The following is an 18,657-nucleotide window of genomic DNA, read 5'->3' as shown; positions in this document are numbered from 1 at the left end:
AACCGGAAGTGAAACACAGCGTTCACGTCCCACCCCTTCGACCATGTTGGAAAGCACTGTGGAGTCCGACATGCTGGAAGTTCTCTTCCGCCAAGCTCTACTCTTTACGTGCCAAACAACCGTGTAATGGACGATCGCCAGCTAGACCTGACAGACGCGCAGAAAGAGACCAAATCCAAGTACCCTCCAATTAACAAGAAATATGAATGTGAGTAAAACCAAGAGTAGAAGTGCTATCTTAACTTACAGTACTAATAGACTATTCGAATAGCCGCCCTGAAAATAAATTACATTTTAGGGCTGGGCAATCTGGCCTCAAAACAAATGTCCATTTTTTAAACACAAAAATGTGATTTCCGGTTTCATCGACTTATCCACCTTTGCTTATAGAACAAGCGAATGACAATTACCGCATTCAAAACATGTTTCTTTGTTTGCCTATCGGCTTTCTCAGCTGATTTGAGGCGAAAGGCGGACTCCACTTTCGGTTCACATTTACTGAAGAGATAGATGCCCACATTCACGCTTGTGGCAATGCACGCTGTTGCACTGATTGCGAGTCCATCAGTGACAGAGCAAAAAAAACCTCACAATTTATACAGAATTCATATTTTAGATGTTCAACGATTTAACTGCGTGGGTTTAATGGTCGGTAAGTCTGTTCTCAAAAAGCGCAATCCCTACAATGGGTCACCAACGTGATGCCCTTGGGAACCAGGTAGCCTCCAAGGATCACAGGAGTAGCTCACAGGCATGTTCTAAAAATAGCTCACTAGTGATGGGACAAAAGCAAGATGTGAGGTCTGTCTAAACTTATGGCCATGTCTTATTACAGATTTGGATCATACAGCAGATGTACAGTGAGTGTTCTTTCATGTCAGAGTTCATTCACAGCATTAGGTTTTGGGATACTGTGATTGGTGTGTTAACATTTGATTACCCTTTCTAAGAATCCACTCCTGGGGAGACTCCTTGGAGGAAGCCTTTGAGCAATGTGCCATGGGCATGTTTGGCTACATGACGGACACCGAAACAGTGGAACCCACTGATACTGTAGAAGTGGAGTCAGAGGGTGAGAAATGTGATTGCAATCATTGACTCTGTACAAATAGTAATGCTTTCCTGTGGACATCTACAGGGGAAGACTTGGAATCTCTGCTCTTCCATTTCCTAGATGATTGGTTGTACAAGTTTAGTGCAGATCTGTTCTTTGTTCCCAGAGTGAGTATGTTTCTAAAACTTACCTAAGCCCCCCCCCCAAAAAACCCCCAAAATAAAACAAAACAAGCAGTTCCTATGCAAGCTACAAGATGGAGAGGTCTCAGAAATATGCATTTAACACAATATCTTGATTCCATGGCTACAATCTTCATTGTGGTTTTATTTATGTTTCTTCCAACAGGAGGTCAAAGTTTTGTACATTGACAGAATGCGTTTTAGGATTCGCTCCATTGGGTAACGTTGACCTTTTCATGAAGATGTTACTTCAAAATATACGTAGCTTGCGATCTCATTTGGCTGATCTTTCTCATCCTGTGCCTTTATCTTTTGTGTTTTTAAGGTGGGGTGAAGAATTCTTGCTGTCGAAGCATCCACAGGTGCGAATCCAGACAAAAGGTTGTTTAGAGAAACATGACAAATTGACAGAAAATGTGACAGAAATGTTTTTCCCCCCCTAGGGTACAGAAGTGAAAGCCATTACATATTCTGCGATGCAAATCCACGATAAAGAAAAACCTGAGATATTTGCAATTGTTGATATCTGATACTTGAAGATTTGATGATGCGACTGGTTCATTGGAACTGGAATCCATTGATGGCCAAATTTCATGGTCTTTTTATGTAACCATTTTTATCATTGAATTGTAAAATATGATTTGCTGCTCTTGGGTTCCGTGATAGATTAAGAGTGTATATTGCATTAACTCTGAATTGTCAATGCAGTGTACAAATAATTCAATCGTTATTATTTGTTTATGTGATTCTGAAAGGTTTTGTTTTGAAGAAATATTTATTGCATTGGGGAAATAATGCCTCTTAAGTTAAACACATGAATAATGAATTTGCAAATATCAATTTTCTGTAGTGCTGTTCCTCATTAGGGTTGCGTGTGAGCTGGAGCCTATCCCCGCTGACTTGGAGTAAGAGAAGGGGTACACGCTGGGTAGGTCTCCAGTCATTCGTAGGGCACATGTAGAGAACCATTCATGAAAACCAACGCAAGCATGGGGAGAGGAATGCAGAGTTGAGATTCAAACTGAGAACCACTCAACAGAGGCATGTACATGCTTCCACCTACACACCTTGCTGCCTCAATCATGAAATGTAAACTTCAAAGTATGTTGTTTTGAAAAATAAATATATTTTGAAAGCAATGCAATTTAAAAGCCATTTAACGTGTTGTTTGGATGCTTCTGATAAGAAACCTTTATTAGTCTCGCAGTGGAGAAATTCCCGATTCACAGCAGCAAAGTTATGAAAGGAAGAAGTAGAACAACAAAATATAGGAGCTGCTGGAAAGGCAGCCACTCTCGCGGCGCCATTTTGAAGTCAAAATAACACAACACAACACATAGGACACAGACAGTCGTGCCATCTTCACCAATTTTCTGCATACACTTTATTGTCTGAAGCAGTTATAGATGATACATTGTTACTACAAAAAGCCATCATTACTGGAAGTCTGGAAGTAAATTTCAGTAATAATAATAATAATAATAATAAATTTTATTTATAAGCGCCTTTCAAGACACCCAAGGACACTTTACAATAACAAAAAACACAAAACAATACGGGTTGAGCAGCGGCAGCCAAAACGCGCCAGCGTTCACTCAACCCGAAAGTCAGAAAGAAACAAGGGAGGGAGAGGGGGAGAAAAAAAAAACCCACGCTCGAACTACCCTCATTTGAGGATAATTTAGTGGAAAATAATGTTTAAAAGATCCTGGTCCCCCCAGGTTATGTTGAGTTTGTATTTTTGAAGCAGTGGCATGAGCAGCTCCTCCCATCTGAGCCCCACGGAGGTCATATCATTCTGACCAAAAAAAAAAAAGAAGTTTTTTTAAATGCGTGTAGTTAGCCTCGACACTGCAAATACAGTAAGGGTTATGCCACACTGATGTTCTTCAAACTTAACCACAACTGTTTCAAACAATCCACGCGTTCGGGTCAGTTATAGGACAAAAATCATTTTTTACTATTACGTAAAAATTGCTGTTGGCAATTCTTAGTGGCGGGAATTAACAAAGTTGAAATACTTTATTGTATTTTAGTGGATTTCCTAAACCTAACCCTAACCCAGTGGTGGGCAAACTACGGCCCACAGGCCGAATCCGGCCCGTTGGTCTTTTTAATCCGGCCCGCCGAAGGTTGGTCCACAATTAAGGTTCGATGTGAATGATTGCATTCATTTCAATTGGACTTGTAATGACAGGCATTTCACCGCCAGGTGGCGCATTGAAGTTGCAGAACGGGGGGGGGGGGCAATCTTTTCGACCACCTAGTACCTCTGTATCGCTCTACTTCTACTGGTCTGATCACAACCCATCTGCAGCGATGCACAGGCTAAAATAGGTAATCAACAACACTTTTGTCATTTAAAAAAAGTATATTAATACCGTACTTTCATGCTTTTGTTCTGTTGATGTTTGATATGGACTGTCAACAAATGCAGTTTTTTTTTTTTATGTACCATAGCTCGTGCTGACCTGGCCCTTCTGTTAAATTTTAAAAGTCAATGCGGCCCCCGAGCCAAAAAGTTTGCCCACCCCTGCCCTAACCCTTTCAGCTGTCTACATTGAGGCTTTCTTTTTCTAACAGTTTAGTAAATGCACTAACTTTTACCCCTTCATCAGAAGATGCTCATTACTTTTTACAAGACGTACTGTACATAGAGACAGGTAATGTCAACTGCCATTTAGCTCTTGATTGAGGTGTCTCCGAGACTTAGGTTCCAAAAAATTATTGGGACACCTACTGCCAATAATAATATATTTCGCACTGATCTATATATTTGGTAGGCCTGACAAGGAATGGCTAATATGAGTTGGCAGTTTTTACATAAAAATACATGTATTTTTAATTCATTGAAACAAGACAATTTTTCGAGACATAGTAAAGAGTACAAGCTAATTTTGAGGTTAGCATGTTTGCTTGGCTCTCGAGTGAGTATTCCAGCTTCTCATGTTGTCCCTCTGCAAAATTAATTGCCCGTCAACCCTCTTCTACACGAAATAGTGAAGTCAATCTGAGGCTTGTGGTTTACAGAGCTTTTATATTAATATTTGTCCTATTTTATGGACATAAAAATGTAATGTCACAATTAGAACATAGTGTATCTCAATACTCCCTGCGTGGGCAAAAAATAGAAGTAAAGGATATACGGTAGAAAAACACAATTTCAAATTACGTTTATTATTAAAAATATTTAACCTTTTTTGGGCGGTGACTATGACGTTCCGTCCGGCGCTTGCCTCTCTTCCCCCTCTGGATCAACTACAGCTGCGCCATCTCCTCTTTGTTCGTTGGCGAAAGGCAACGGTTCGCCGCAAATCTTGGACAGGGCGACATTTTCTCGACGCTGTTCACCACGAGGTTGCTAAATTTTGTTGCTTGAAACCTCGGCGCAGCGAGCAACGCTGCGTTTGTTACATTCGGTGGTGTTCGCGAGGTTTGAGTTGAGCGAGTGTTCATAAAGGCCGATTCGAGTCCGCCGTCGAGACCTGTTCACTGGAACGGCAAAATGGAAGACACAAAATACCTCCCGGAGCTCTTGGCCGAGAAAGATAGCTTGGATTCATCCTTCACCCACGCGATGAAGCTGATTTCTGCAGGTAAGATGATTTGACTGGTGATTAGCTTTGTTGGCCTGCATGCTAACAGTCGGCTCATTTATTTTTCAAGAATTGAAATGTCGATTGAAACACGTGTCTGTGTAGGTCAAGCGTCCTTGCGTTTGGATTTCTATATATACTCCCTTTAACACATTTTTGTTGGTTGTGGTTTATTTTTCTTGTTACCGTGTATTTTAACTTGGCTTTTTTGTCTTCGGCCATTTGATCAAGTAGGCCCGGAGTGTCTTTGTGTGCCCATTGTGTGTCCTGCGTTACCAATACTGTTAGCAATCGTTACTTGGCTCAGTTTTGGCTAGAAAACGACATAATTTGACTTATTTATTTTGATTCATTTACATCTTGTGCATGTTGTACCAATGTTGAGAATTAACGCTTGACTCGCTGCTTATCCTCGTTTCCTAGTTTATATATTCATTGTTCTCCTTTTGTAGAGATTGATAGGATCCAAAAAGGCGAACCCAAAAAAGACCAAGACAAAGAGAAATACTTGGACCTATTTGCTACAAAGAATCTCCAACTCAAAGAGCGTGTACTTATTCCATCCAAGCAGTATCCCAGGGTAAATCAATCAATCAATCCACCCATCCATCAATAGTTTGTAAAATAAAACTCTACTCTTCTGCACTCCTATTGACTAACCACAGTAGATCAAAATGTTTTATTTGCGGGGGCCGGGGGGGATAAAGCTGGGACAGGGAACGGAACGCTAGTTCCTCGAGAGTCAAATCCTTCCTTTTTTTTTTTAGATTTCTCTCTGCTCCAACACACCTGATTCAATTGGTCATTTTTGTTTCAAGCTTCAACGGAGCTTGCTGAGCTTCAATAGAGCTTGCTGATCATTTGAATCAAGTGCGTTGGGAGATCACACAGGCAGGATATGGCTCTCAAGGAACCAGAGTTCTCTACCCTTGTATGCAAGGATAGTCTTTACTGTGGGTTTTTATTTCGTGTGTATTGTGCTCAGTTTGAAAGACTTAGATTGGGGTCATGAATCCTGGGTTCTCAGCTGGTTTCTGCATGAGCAAACTGTCAGCTGTTGCTGCTTATGTGGGGGTAATCCGGAAAGACACTGTGCTGATTTTGCCGATGTTTAATTCCACAAGGTCAATTTTGTCGGCAAGCTTTTGGGGCCACAGGGTAGCACCATCAAGAGGCTACAAGAGGAAACTGGTGCCAAGATTTCTGTTTTGGGCAAAGGTTCTATGAGGGATAAGACTAAGGTATGCATGTGATTTTTCGATTGCCTCAATTCATAATAGATGATGTACAGTATGTACCCTTTTATAGTTAGTTGTACTACAGCTTGAATTTTGGTTTTAGGAAGAAGAGCTGCGGAATGGTGGAGAAGCCAAGTATGCTCATCTTGCACTGGAGTTACACGTTTTCATTGAGGTGATGGCACCCATCCCAGATGCCTACCTTCGTATGGCTCATGCGATGGATGAGGTCAAAAAGTTCCTTATCCCAGTAAGTCACTTTTGTTTTACAACATTTTTATTTGGCTCTCTGCAATTCTTTTCACGAGAATTTTTTGTCAGGAACCTGGTGAATATGACCCATACATGGACCCTAATTTCCTGAATGGCTCTCATGATGGTTCAGCCAGGGGACGTGGCGGGCATATGGGAAGAGGCCGAGGTGTACCTCCAGGTGCTGGGCCAAGGTAAGACGAATGCAAGTGGTGGCTCTGCTCCATTCCTAAAGCGCTAATGTGGAGGTTCGTTTCCACAGAGGACGTGGACTCCCCCGCGGTGGTCCCCGTGGGGCTATGCGCGGTGGTGGCCCACGAGGAGGAATAGGCCGGGGCAATTCTCGAGGCGGGCCAGCCGGTAGAGGTGGACCCACGGCTCCCAATCGAGGGGGCTCTGCCTCGCGCTCCAGACCCCCTGCAGCCGGTGCACCGAGGATGCTCCCCGCTGCTGCACTTTCCCACCAGCAAGGTCCCCCTTCCGGCTCCCAAGCCAAACCAGAGTCCTATGAAGACTATGTAAGCTATCAAACATAGCTTTCTTATTTAGGCGTCTCAATAAATGGTTTATCAAACACACGTCTTAGCATTTTTCTGCCATGATAATGTACTGGGTGATTTATCCTTCTTCCAGCCTGCTTATGAAGATTCATATGCAGAGCCAGCCTATGAGGGATATGAAAATTATTATAGCCAACAACCTGTGCCCACGTAAGTGAATATTATGACATGAGCTTGACATCCAGTTTATTACTTTCCAACACATTATGCTTACATTTGAAATTTGTTCACAGGGATACTGAATATTATGACTATGGTCATGGAGAGCCCCAGGAAGCCGGCTATGAACAATATGGTCAGTATTCATTGTTGTTCACAAAAAAATATGAATCATTGATGAATGTATTGACTGGTTATCTTCATTTTCCCTTCCCCCACCAGCTCAGGAGGACTGGGAGAATACTTGGGCCGCTGCTGCAGCTGGAGGCAAGGCTACTCCAGCAAGGCAGTCAAAAGGAACCTATAGAGAGCATCCTTATGGAAGATTCTGAACAGCTACTGGTAGAGAGTTGCCACGGCAACTATCTTGGATTGTAACTCACTTAACCTTTCAAAAGTAATTCCGACTGTTTTTTCCTCACCCTTTTATCGTTTAATTTTTTTTTTTATAGCTTTACATTTTTAGGAGAGATTTTGTTGCATGTGTCCGATTTTTTTTTTCTTCCCCAGGGGTAAAATGATATGCTAAGTTTGTCGTCAGTTTACTCTTTCCATTTAATAACTGTTAAAATTAGTAGTTGGCAGTTCCAGCGTGACAAACTTAAGAGGCATTCACATTTTAGCGCTATTTACTGGTTATGTTTTAATTGTATCGTAAAATTATCGTGGCGAACGTAATCACATAGGCTTCATATCTAGTTCTTTACAAACGGAACAAAAGAGAACAGAGTTTAATTTGCAATCTAAAATAAACCTTTTATTATGGTCCAACACAAATCTTACATCATCGAATTCTTGTCTTCTATGAGGTCATCTAAACCATATGGTTAAAAAAAATTGAACAAATGAAAAATATACCTGATAATCTGAATGGTCACAATTACTTGCAAAAATACTGAAGGCCAACCAGTTCTCCGTGTGTCCAGGTGACTGCAGCCTCAATATTTTGTACATAACTGTAGGACAACTATTGTATGTTGCAAGACAAAAATGCATCAGTGTGTACATTTGGTTAAATAGGATCCTAAATGCGTATTTCCAAATGTCTTTCTGCCTTGCGCTGTTGAAATAAAGTTTCTAGTTTCAGTTTAAACTTGATTTAAACGTGGTATTTTGCCTTTGTTGTCCGAAAAAAGATTTCCGTTGGTGAAGATGTCAATGTTTTTGACGCTGAATACGCTATGTGTACTGTCAGTCTAATTTTTCTTTCAGACAAAACAAAACGGTGTCTTGACATTGACCTATGTTTTTCCAAATTTTCTAAACTACCCTTGTAATGTCACCTACGATAATAAAGCTCATCATTCCATGAGGTATGGTCTGCCAAATATAAGTTGGACTTGATATCCTGCTTGAATATGTATTGTCGTGAACCTTTAGTGCATCTGCAACTCTAGAAGGCGTCAGCCGCTTGAAGTAACTGAATCTCAACAGTATTTCAAACCAAGCTTGCAGGGGTCTTGACTTTGAAGCAAAGTCATGCTGGCTGCTTTTTTAAAAAAGACAAAAATCGCAGAGGGGAGGATTCTAAAAGCCAAAAGATCGCCACATGAAGGTAACAACTAACCAACTCTCATCTATTAGATATTTGTTTTTATATTGTGCCAAGTAGAAGTTATTATTCGAAATGCACCAAAAAAAAAAATGCTTGAAGTGCAAAATGTTATCAGTTATTCCGAGCAAAAAAGCCGTACAAAAAGACTGTAAAAAAATGTTGTGCTGCAACTCTTGCTCAAATAAAAAACATAACTTACTCAATACCTTATTCTTATTTTGGCAATTTCTGTAGATTGTAGATGGATGAAAATTAGTCTCATAATATCGGACCTAATACATGTGATGGTATTATATCGCATGTAGACGGATGAAAATTAGTCCATTGTAATATATATCACATTTAACATGTGCTAGTAATATCCCAATAATGGAAAAAAAATGCTTGAGTTGCATAAATCTTTAGATCGTGTTAGATTTGCATGTTTGCTTGTGTGAATGTGTGAATGCCTGTTCAGTGTGCAGATTTGTGCTGCCGAGAGCTCATTTTGTCTTTCTTCGTAGGTTTTAAGTGAAATGTCTCAATGCTGGAGACAAAACTGCTTCCAATCTCCCTGAGCAATGATGGTATGTGAGAAAATTGTCGGACATGTTTTGGCCAGAAAGAAACTGAAATTTGCTGTGCTCACACAGGTCTTTCAAGTGTCCTTTTTGAAAGAGGGGAGGCTTTGTCAACACGGAACCTGGACTTCGCTTTGCAGAATGTTTACAGAGGAGACAAGTCATTTTTCTTCTATGAGGAATTTTTAGAATGTTAATTCTTTATTTTTTTTATTCAAATTTGTAATGTTGATTTCAATAAAGTATTTATTTCAAGCAATGCATCAGTGACTTGTCACAAAGCAGAACATGCTGTGTAGAAACTCTGTAAAGTTAATGGCCCACACTTTAAGCCAACTAGGGTGGTTTTAGAATTTAGTGCAGTACTTTCACATAATGCCTTTCTCACTGTATTGTACATTCGGGCTACCCATTCTAATTCGCAACTAGATCAATCTGTTAGTCCATTGATTATACAAGTGAAACAACATCAAATGTACAGTGCAAGTTAATAACTTGAAAATTATAAGGATTCGTTCAATCTTTTGATTCTCATGAGGAATTTGTATGACCCGTTTTATGACATTTTCGTTATAAATTTAGCAAGTCTGCTGTTGTCAACACATTTGGAATGAAATGTCATCCAAAAAGTTGATGTGGCAAAGGCCCGGGATCCTCCAGATCCTTATATGTAAATTAGCCTCGTTCAAATGGCTTCGGGGCGTCTTTGTCAGTATTTTGTTACAAAGGCAAGAGGCGGGGTACAGTCTACAGTGGTCGCCTGACAATCGCGCGGCACAGCGACGTAATTGGGGGTGTGCAAACCCTAGCACGGGGCAATCAGTGGCCGACTGCATATTTTTAAACAACAAAGACATGCCTGCACACAAACATAAAAAAAGTTCAAAGTGTTCAAAGATAGCACACTCAATTTGAACGCGTCTTTTTCAAGTGTAAAAAAGGAAACGAATATTGCGAAGTAAAATTGAATGTTACAAAATATGATCAAAGTAATATTGTTTTCTACTGATAACACCCAACATGAGATTTACTTTTCTATTTAAATATGTTTAACATGAGATTTACTTTTCTATTTAAATATGTTTAACTGTCAACATCCTGTGTCGTGTGCTGCTCTCAGTGAAAATGGTTTGGACAGCCCTACTGCAGACACCCCTTCACAATCAAGGACAATTAAGTCTTCAATAAACCTAAGAACATCCACCCAAGCATGACGAGAGCTTTCAAACGCCACACAGGATGCAGAGACACGAAGCATACATTTCAGCAATGTGAAGCAGACGTTCGAATCTCGAACGTAAGCGCACGCGTTGTGACGGCGCATTTTCTTTCTTCCAGGCACTGTTCCTTTAAATGAGACTCCGCCCTGCGGTTGCTAACATCCGCGCTGCCGTCTATCAGCAGCCACTTGTTCAACAACAATGAATGTATTTGGCGATTTCAGTGAAAAAAACGCCAATATCGCCGTAGTTCTTCTAAAACTCTATTGCCTTTAAGTGGAAATTTATGCCGCGAAGCAGGATTTGACCCACTCTCGCTGGTAAGCTTTCATCTTCCTGTGTATCGATTTAATATCTTAGCTGAACACTTTGCTAGCTCGCTCCATAGACTCTTAGGCCTCTGATCTTTGTATTTGATCAAGCATGGTCTTGGCGGAAAGACCCTCCGGCTCCATTCGTCATTGCACAGTCGCACACGTTCTTGCAGCGTGTGTTTCATGGCTTGGACGGACATTTTCGCTGCTTACAGAAACAGTTGTGCGACGTAACCTAGAGAAGACACTGCAAATCTAAAGGATGATTGTGCAGCAAGCAAGTGCGAAATCATTTGCAAGTTTGAGACGCATTCATTAGAATTCCAATCTTTATGAAGACAGACGGAGTTACCGCATTACGAACTGAACGTATACTTTGTGTAACTTGTGATAAGCTTGAACGATCTCGGGGGTTCTGCTTGTTTTGACCACGCCTTCGAGCAAATTAAGTCCCATTTGCGAGTTGATGCCAGCCATTTAAATAGCATTATTCTATAGTTGCTAATACAATGTGTCAGGTTGTCTTGACGGTTTCCCCTCCTCTAAACAGGTCTTTTAGCAAGGAGAGGAATCCCTTTAGGAGTGAGCTGTGGGTGTGTGTAATGGCAGGTGGAAGGCGAGGGGCCAACCGCACCACTTACTGCAGACCCCCACTTGGCAGTGAATCAGGCTCAGTAAGCAATGGCAACCACTCCACCAGCTCTCCGGTCACCGGGGTGCGATCTCGCACGAGGTTCGTTTGAATCATTCGCTCGCATCAGGCAGAAAAGCATAGGGAGCCGACTCCGTGGTATTTTTCCCCCCGCAGGAGTGGTACAGGAGCCTGCATGTCCAGCCCTCCGCTGGCTGCGCAGACAGTGATTCCTTTGAAGCACTGCAAAATCCCCGAGTTGCCTGTGGATCACAGCGTGCTTTTTGAGCTCCACCTTTTCTTCTGCCACCTCATTGCCCTCTTTGTCCACTATGTCAACATCTACAAGACTGTGTGGTGGTACCCGCCATCACATCCTCCCTCGCACACGTCACTGGTGAGTACCGTTACGGTGACGTGGTCGTCATCATGGTTCTCACATTAGTTAAAACCAAAAAGGATAAAATGCCACAGTAAACATTTAACTGTACATTTGTTGCGTTACATTATATTTGTTATTTTATGTTAACTGTTCCGTAAAGGGCTTTGTTACAGCTGCAGCTGTTGGTAAAGCGGGATATAAATGAAGATGTATCGTATTCATAACTGTGAGCGTGGTTAGCACTTCTGCCTCACGGTTCTGAGGTCTGCTCTTCCCGTGTGGAGTTTGTGGTTTCTTTCTGTACATGCATGGGTTTTCTCTGGGTACTTTTAACTAGCGGCGATACCAATCACATCACTTTATGTCATCTAAAAAAAAAATGAACTCATTGCATATAACTGTTTTTCCCCCTTGCAATACATATGTTGACAAGATGGCCAATTTCTCATTGACAAGCCTCATTATGTGTCTAGTGCTGAATGTGTTTGTCCTGTCATTGACCGCATCTCCACAATCTCTCTTTGACGTGTACTCCTCTAAGCATCTGTTTTATGAAATATCAGATGGAACATTGTAAAATGTTTGTCCAAGTGGCAAATCTGTCCTTAAATCTTCATGTTGTTTTTCAGAACTTCCACCTGATTGATTATAACATGCTCGTGTTCATAGTCATCATTTTGGCCCGGAGGTTAATCGGATCAGTTGTCAAAGAGGTGAGAACATCTATTTTTCCCCTCTTCTAACACTGCGTTAGCAAAAATTGTGTTACATGTTTATTGTGCATACATACAACAGCTCCACAAATAGTTGTCAGATATATTAAATATGTACAAATTGTAACTCGTGCTGATGGAAGAACAGCGCATCACAACAGTATTCACAGCTCCGCACTGTTTCCGCATTTTGTCCAACTACAGCCTTATTCCAAAACGGGATGAAATAAAGTTTCCCTCAAAACGCTACACACAACATCCCATAATGAGAATATGGTAAAAAAACAAAACAAAACATTTTTCACACGCTTGACAAAGCTGTTTTGAGGCAATTTCAAGACAACAATTTCCATGTCATCATGTTATTCCATTTAGGAATTAGTCTGTAAAACTGAGAATATTTCCCAATGAACTGTGCGTGTAGAATCCAAAATAAAATGGCAGCTGACATCGGAATTTGAAGAATTCTGTTGTTCCTGTTTACCTTTGATCCCTATTCTCAAAGAAATGAAATGTCCTCTTTCTGTTTTGGCTCTCCTGTAGGCATCACAGAGTGGCAAGCTCTCATTTCCTCATTCCATCTTCTTAGTGATGGCCCGGTTTGCCGTGCTCACGCTGACAGGCTGGAGTCTGTGCCGCTCCCTCATTTATCTCTTCAGAACGTACTCTGTGCTAAGCCTGCTCTTTCTCTGCTACCCGTGAGTACCATCATGTCTGCTTCATTCAGGGAACTTTGGACCTTGAGCTTCTCAGTACGTTGACACGCACACTTAATCGGGTTACTGACATGGTTCCCTCTCTCAGTTTTTGCCCCCACACCACTCTGAGTTAATGTGATGATTATCAACATGCCTCTTCCACAAGAAGAGCTTTTTTTTTTTTCACGAAATAGCAGAAAGAGCAACCGCAAATGTATGTTGTTCTGAATAAGCAGTTTTTTTCCTTCCAAATACATGTTTAGTAGTTTGTTCACATTTCAGATAGTTCTTATCGTATTTACTGGTAGATTTACAACTTTCTTACCTCTGCTGATAATGCACAATTCCATAAATCGGTTTTCTGACCATTTTTTTTTTTAAACACGTGAGACAATTACAGTTTTAAAGGTATTTTTCATGGGCTGCCCCAACTCAATTCAGAATTATTAAATTGCTATGACTACTGTGACCTTCTGCACTCCACAATAATTGGGCCTTTTCATTTAACCCTCCGCAGTATGAAATATGACAATTCTATGTTTATCTGAATTGGATAAAAAAAAATTATAATTTAACTTTTTGTCTTTGCCAAAAAATATCCATTTTGTCGCTTTGGCCTGTGCGTTTGTCAGAGATAAAAGTGATGAACAGTTGAATAAACAGACTCAGGAAGATATTGTCTTTGCTGCCGGCAGGAGGCGCAGTTTTCTACGAAGCCACTCTGTGTACTGCTTCTTAACTGACACCTGACCTCTGCAGCCGCTGCCGGCTTTTTATTGATCGTGTATGCAAATTACACGGGATATATCAGAAAAACACTCCCTTCTTCATTTACATGTCACGCCTCTCAGTGGGCACCTGGAGGCCAAAACATCTCTCGGTACAAACAATGGATACCTTGTGACTTCAATGGGTAGATTTCGCATGAATTGAGACACTGTAACAAACTCAAGGACATCTTATTGTGCTGCCCACCCGAAGTTGAACCTTCCCGTCTGTGCTCTCAGTTAACATGGCCTCAGTTTCATTCAGCTCAAGTTGGCCCTTTTTCTCTCTGCTCTAAACACACGCGTTCGAGGTCAATCAAGCATACAACAAAATGAAACTTTTAAACATGATAACTTTGAGTTTGTCTATACTCTAGCAGCGTTATCATCATCGTTTCATTTTGTTGACATCACTCCACTCTGAACCGTAGGCCCTCACTGGGGTCTTTGGGTTGTAGGTGCCCACTTTACCCATAATAATTGCTTTAGTCTCTTTGCAATTGAATAAATAGAAGCAGCCGGCCACAGTGTGAGGAGTATGTAGCACATCCTGCTGCTTGGTGGAAACAAGGCTGATGAGACACATTAGCTCACCTCTCTGAGCAGTAGATTGATAATGGCGCTGCAGTCAGAGGAAGAAGTCGCTCGTTTTTTATTTTGTTGGCTGGACAGTTCGCTGCTCGTTAATAGGCGCTGACAATGTGGACATTGTACAGGGACACAAGAGCGCATTGAGCCGCTTCGTTCCCACGTGATTTACTGTTGCTTTCATTGCACTCGCTGTCTCCCACTCACCACCTGGAGGACCTTCGGTGGTTTTGTGTGAGGAGGCTTTCATTTTTGTCTGTTTCGTTTATTCGGTGGCCCTTGATCACAAAGAGAGTGAAGTCACACGCAATTGTGGTTCGGCATTCACAAAGTCAGATTTTTTTTTCCTATTTGCTGGCAATTTTTGTTTTTTTTTTTAAATCATGCATTTGCTCCTGGGCTCAGACTCGGTGTCGACTGTATAAAAATAGTGCTTTGCAACCATCTTGTACCATCCATAGGCAGTGACAAACCATTTGGGGTGGGCACTAAACCTTTCATGCACCCTGCAACCTGATAACATGATAAGCTGTCCACTGAAGTAACCGCTGTCCCTGAAAGGGTTGATTAATTAATCGTGCATACAGGGGGTTGGGGTGTTACTGTGCAACCATAATTGTAAAAACTAATTGTAGCTCTTGTCCACTACAGATTTGGGATGTATATTCCATTCTTTCGGTTGAGCTGCGACTTCCGGCGCGCCGGTCCCCTCTCCCCCATCGCCAGCATTGGCTCCAAAGAGATGGGCAGCGTGGGCCGGGGGCGGGACTACCTGTCGGTGCTCAAGGAAACCTGGAAGCAGCACACCAGCCAGCTGTACGGCGTCCAAGTTATGCCAACTCACGCCTGCTGCCTTTCCCCAGACTTGATCCGCAAAGAAGTGGAGTTCCTCAAGATGGACTTTAACTGGAGAATGAAGGAGGTGCTGGTCAGCTCCATGCTGAGTGCTTACTATGTGGCCTTTGTACCCGTCTGGTTTGTTAAGGTGAGATATGCACGGGTTTTTAATATGCAACGGAACTTTGAATACCCCTAAAATCATAGAATTCGCAATGTGACCGACATCAAGTTAGTTCGGCAGTCAAATTAATTCATGTGAGACTCCTGCATACATTGTCTTGAACTTCTTCAGCAAAGCTCATGACACAGCTCAGTGACTTTCTACAGAATTCAATGTTTTGCTTTTGGGCTTTTTTCTTTTTGTCTTTTATTTTCTTTTTTTCTTTTTTGTGAAGGGAGGTGAGCAATGGCATTGTCTAAAGCTCCTGACTTTGATGATGATAGAATTGGAAAGAGAGATGGAGCACATCTCAGTTATGGCTGCTTGGAACAATATTGCCAGATTGAACACAACACGAACAATGGAGTTAGATTAAGTTGTAATATATTCTAGTGGTTCACTTTTTATCCACTTTTTGTGATTTGATGACAGATTTTCAATGCTTCTCGAATTGAGGCGTTTTTTTTTTACCATTGATGACGGTTTTTCTTACTGTCACTCCTGACTTAGTTTTTAAATTTCTAATGGCCCAGCTTTAATAATCAAGTACACTGCAGTTAACTCATTCACTCCCAAAGACGTTTTTAAACGTCTTTTCAGAATTGGTCCAGAATTGGTTGGTACTGAATGAGTTAAGTTTACTTCCATTAGCTTTCATTGAAACGACAATGGAAGAAAATTAAAGATTAGAACGTCAGCTACATTGCAAAAAGTGGCATTTCAATTGTGAGTATTGAAGTTATCGTCAAAAATATATCATTTCCTGCCCCATACCTGATGGTCTCTCACGGAACACTAGTTGTTATTATCGGAAAAATCTCCCGGCAGACCTCAAAACAAAAATGTCCCCAAAAAAAAGTATTTACTACTGGAATACTGTTGATCTCATCTCAGTTTGCTTACACATTTACTTTGTGTCAAATCTGAATTGAACACTATGTGCATATATCCACACAGAAATGGAAGAAAGACGCACACAGAGACCTTCACCAGAGCTTGAATCGCTCTCTTTTTGACAGTCATGCTTGAAACGCCACAATAAAACTCACAATAATTGTTGAAGTGAAGGAGAATTTGTCCTTTTCGCAAATTCAAATTTCTCAGCTTTTAAGATTATCAAATTCATGTACGTATAAGCAAATGAAACCCAAGTAAACCTGAAATGCAGTTTTTAAACGGTGATTTTGCTTAAGGAAAAAAATGTTAAAAGCTACCTGGCCCACCGATAAAATCATGAATGAACTGTGGTTAATCACTTTTTTTGAAAAATTGAGTTCATTATCTTTGGCCACACCCACACCTCATTTACTCTGATGAACAAAACTGTACTTAAGTAATGATGCAATAAAAATATATTGCACACCCGATTGTAAATGTTTAACATATCAAACGAAACTGTATTATACTTAAGTTAAATACAACTGAACTGCACTTAACAAAAAAAAAAAAAAAAGTTAAACCCACTGTAATGTTATGAGCACTTTGAACATGCATTTTAGTGGGGGGGTTTTCTCCACACACCCCTAGAGAGAGCCATGCATGCTACTCTCTGAGAATCACAATCTTCGTACCATAGGATTCATGCTACACTTCATAGGTTGTTCCCCCTGTGTTTTTATTTAGAGCACACAGTATGTAGACAAACGGTGGTCTTGCGAGCTCTTCATCCTGGTGTCAGTCAGCACGTCAGTCATCCTCATGAGACACTTATTGCCACCTCGCTACTGCGACCTGCTCCACAAAGCTGCAGCGCATCTCGGCTGCTGGCAGAAAGTAGACCCGTCCCTCTGCTCCAACGTCCTCCAGCACTTGTACGTACTCTCACAGTTAACCAGGAAACTCAATCGCTGAGCTGTGCCTTGTTGGAAAATAATTCAGAAGCATTGTCTGTGATGCGTTTCCTCTCAGGTGGACGGAAGAATACATGTGGCCACAGGGAGTCCTGGTCAAACATAATAAGAACGTCTACAAAGCGACAGGCCACTACAACGTTGCAGTACCATCAGATGTGTCCCACTATCGCTTCTATGTGAGTAATACGACCTGATCAGCTGGCTGCAGACTGGTTTGTACAGTAGTGCCTCGAGATAGGTTTTCGAGATACGAGTCATCGTTCGGCTGATTTTCTGCTTTTCACTTTTGAGGAAAAAAATAAAAAATAGGAGTGCGCAAACATTTTTGACCCGAGTGCTGTATGATAGCAATAAAATCAGTATAGCAAAGAATTCACCAAGAAAAGAGGCTTGATGCTGTTTCTGGATACTCCCAGTTTAAGTTTATGGTCAAAATAGATAAAACACGTAGCAAATGTGGTATGCCAAATTGGACCTTGACCAGTGTGGTGAATGTGGGAAATATTCGCCGAGCCACATTACATTTCAGTTCGCTGTTGGCTAAGTGGTGAGTGGGCAACATTCAGTATTAAAGAGGGCTATTTTCTCATTCAAAAACACATTTGTCTTTTTTTTTTCTTTTTTTGGGTGGAACTGATTAGTGGCATTTCCATGCATTTCAATGGTAGAAGATGATCTGAGATACAAGTGTTTTGAGTTCCAAGCATGGTCATGGAATTAATAAATCATATCTCATGGTACCACTGTTTTAACTTCTTAAAAATAGTTTGCGCTACATCAGATTAATCTATTGGCATTGGTTTGCTTTGCCTCGCAACTGACTCGCTCTGTCTTTTCCACCCACAGTTCTTTTTCAACAAGCCACTACGAATATTGAACATCCTCATCATCTTGGAAGGTACCATGATTTTTTACCAGCTCTACTCGTTGATATGCTCAGATAAGTGGCATCAGACTATATCGCTGGCACTGATCCTCTTCAGTAACTATTATGCCTTCTTCAAGCTTCTGAGAGACCGAATTGTCTTAGGCAAAGCGTACTCCTACTCAAACAGCCCATCAGAGCAGAAAGTCACTTAGGTATAAGTTATTATTGTGGGACGCGTTCAAGAAGAAGATGCTCAAGAGCTCTGTATTTTTTCTACAAAATTGCATTTTGTGTCTTGCTTTTGTTCCAATCTGTCATAATAAAAAAAAGGAGATATTTTTGTAGTACTTAAAATGTTGTCTTATTGTTAATGTTTCATGTCCTTCATCTTTTCCTACTGAGTGCGTGTTTAAAATTCACTTTTGGTAATACGTCTTTATTTTTATAATCTTATGGTACGCATGTCA

General features: G+C 41.0%; 3 protein-coding genes across 4 annotated transcripts; all 3 read left to right on the top strand.

The window, feature by feature from the left end:
* Window positions 1-34: 34 nt before the first annotated feature.
* Window positions 35-2,391, top strand: tslig1 (tRNA splicing ligase complex subunit 1). The gene is made up of 7 exons (XM_086128192.1): window positions 35-208; window positions 836-860; window positions 951-1,072; window positions 1,139-1,221; window positions 1,403-1,455; window positions 1,562-1,598; window positions 1,680-2,391. Exons 1-7 carry the CDS (start codon window positions 127-129, stop codon window positions 1,764-1,766), a joined length of 489 nt encoding a protein of 162 aa, XP_085984318.1. The 5' UTR covers window positions 35-126; the 3' UTR covers window positions 1,767-2,391.
* Window positions 2,392-4,466: 2,075 nt separating this feature from the next.
* Window positions 4,467-9,411, top strand: khdrbs1a (KH domain containing, RNA binding, signal transduction associated 1a). 2 transcript variants are annotated; one of them, XM_086127764.1, is made up of 11 exons: window positions 4,467-4,832; window positions 5,285-5,412; window positions 5,957-6,073; window positions 6,174-6,320; window positions 6,392-6,516; window positions 6,585-6,840; window positions 6,956-7,032; window positions 7,116-7,177; window positions 7,264-7,438; window positions 9,100-9,162; window positions 9,229-9,411. In XM_086127764.1, exons 1-9 carry the CDS (start codon window positions 4,742-4,744, stop codon window positions 7,371-7,373), a joined length of 1,113 nt encoding a protein of 370 aa, XP_085983890.1. In that variant the 5' UTR covers window positions 4,467-4,741; the 3' UTR covers window positions 7,374-7,438; window positions 9,100-9,162; window positions 9,229-9,411. The 2 variants fall into 2 exon arrangements, with proteins under 2 accessions (XP_085983890.1, XP_085983889.1); XM_086127763.1 differs by having other exon boundaries at window positions 7,264-9,162.
* Window positions 9,412-10,524: 1,113 nt separating this feature from the next.
* On the top strand, window positions 10,525-18,537 carry tmem39b (transmembrane protein 39B). Its single transcript, XM_086128078.1, has 9 exons — window positions 10,525-10,696; window positions 11,241-11,423; window positions 11,499-11,718; window positions 12,333-12,416; window positions 12,960-13,114; window positions 15,121-15,454; window positions 17,093-17,280; window positions 17,378-17,498; window positions 18,169-18,537. Exons 2-9 carry the CDS (start codon window positions 11,293-11,295, stop codon window positions 18,400-18,402), a joined length of 1,467 nt encoding a protein of 488 aa, XP_085984204.1. The 5' UTR covers window positions 10,525-10,696; window positions 11,241-11,292; the 3' UTR covers window positions 18,403-18,537.
* The last annotated feature ends 120 nt before the right edge of the window (window positions 18,538-18,657 follow it).

The sequence above is a fragment of the Hippocampus guttulatus genome, chromosome 13 (genome assembly GCF_054856545.1).
Source record: "Hippocampus guttulatus isolate MCC_2025c chromosome 13, RoL_Hgut_1.0, whole genome shotgun sequence".
Lineage (NCBI taxonomy): Eukaryota > Metazoa > Chordata > Actinopteri > Syngnathiformes > Syngnathidae > Hippocampus > Hippocampus guttulatus.
Note: the sequence above shows the minus strand (reverse complement) of the source record. Positions and strands in the feature narration are given on the sequence as shown.

Bases quoted from the DNA above. Each gene is read 5' to 3' on its own strand.
- tslig1 (XM_086128192.1), top strand. From the start codon at position 127: ATGGACGATCGCCAGCTAGACCTGACAGACGCGCAGAAAGAGACCAAA. The intron at 1,222-1,402 runs GTGAGTATGTTT...TTCTTCCAACAG, and splicing joins ATCTGTTCTTTGTTCCCAGA to GAGGTCAAAGTTTTGTACAT. The intron at 1,599-1,679 runs GTGCGAATCCAG...TTCCCCCCCTAG, and splicing joins TGCTGTCGAAGCATCCACAG to GGTACAGAAGTGAAAGCCAT.
- khdrbs1a (XM_086127764.1), top strand. From the start codon at position 4,742: ATGGAAGACACAAAATACCTCCCGGAGCTCTTGGCCGAGAAAGATAGC. The intron at 7,033-7,115 runs GTAAGTGAATAT...ATTTGTTCACAG, and splicing joins AGCCAACAACCTGTGCCCAC to GGATACTGAATATTATGACT. The intron at 7,178-7,263 runs GTCAGTATTCAT...TTCCCCCACCAG, and splicing joins AGCCGGCTATGAACAATATG to CTCAGGAGGACTGGGAGAAT.
- tmem39b (XM_086128078.1), top strand. From the start codon at position 11,293: ATGGCAGGTGGAAGGCGAGGGGCCAACCGCACCACTTACTGCAGACCC. The intron at 12,417-12,959 runs GTGAGAACATCT...GCTCTCCTGTAG, and splicing joins TCGGATCAGTTGTCAAAGAG to GCATCACAGAGTGGCAAGCT. The intron at 15,455-17,092 runs GTGAGATATGCA...GTTTTTATTTAG, and splicing joins TACCCGTCTGGTTTGTTAAG to AGCACACAGTATGTAGACAA.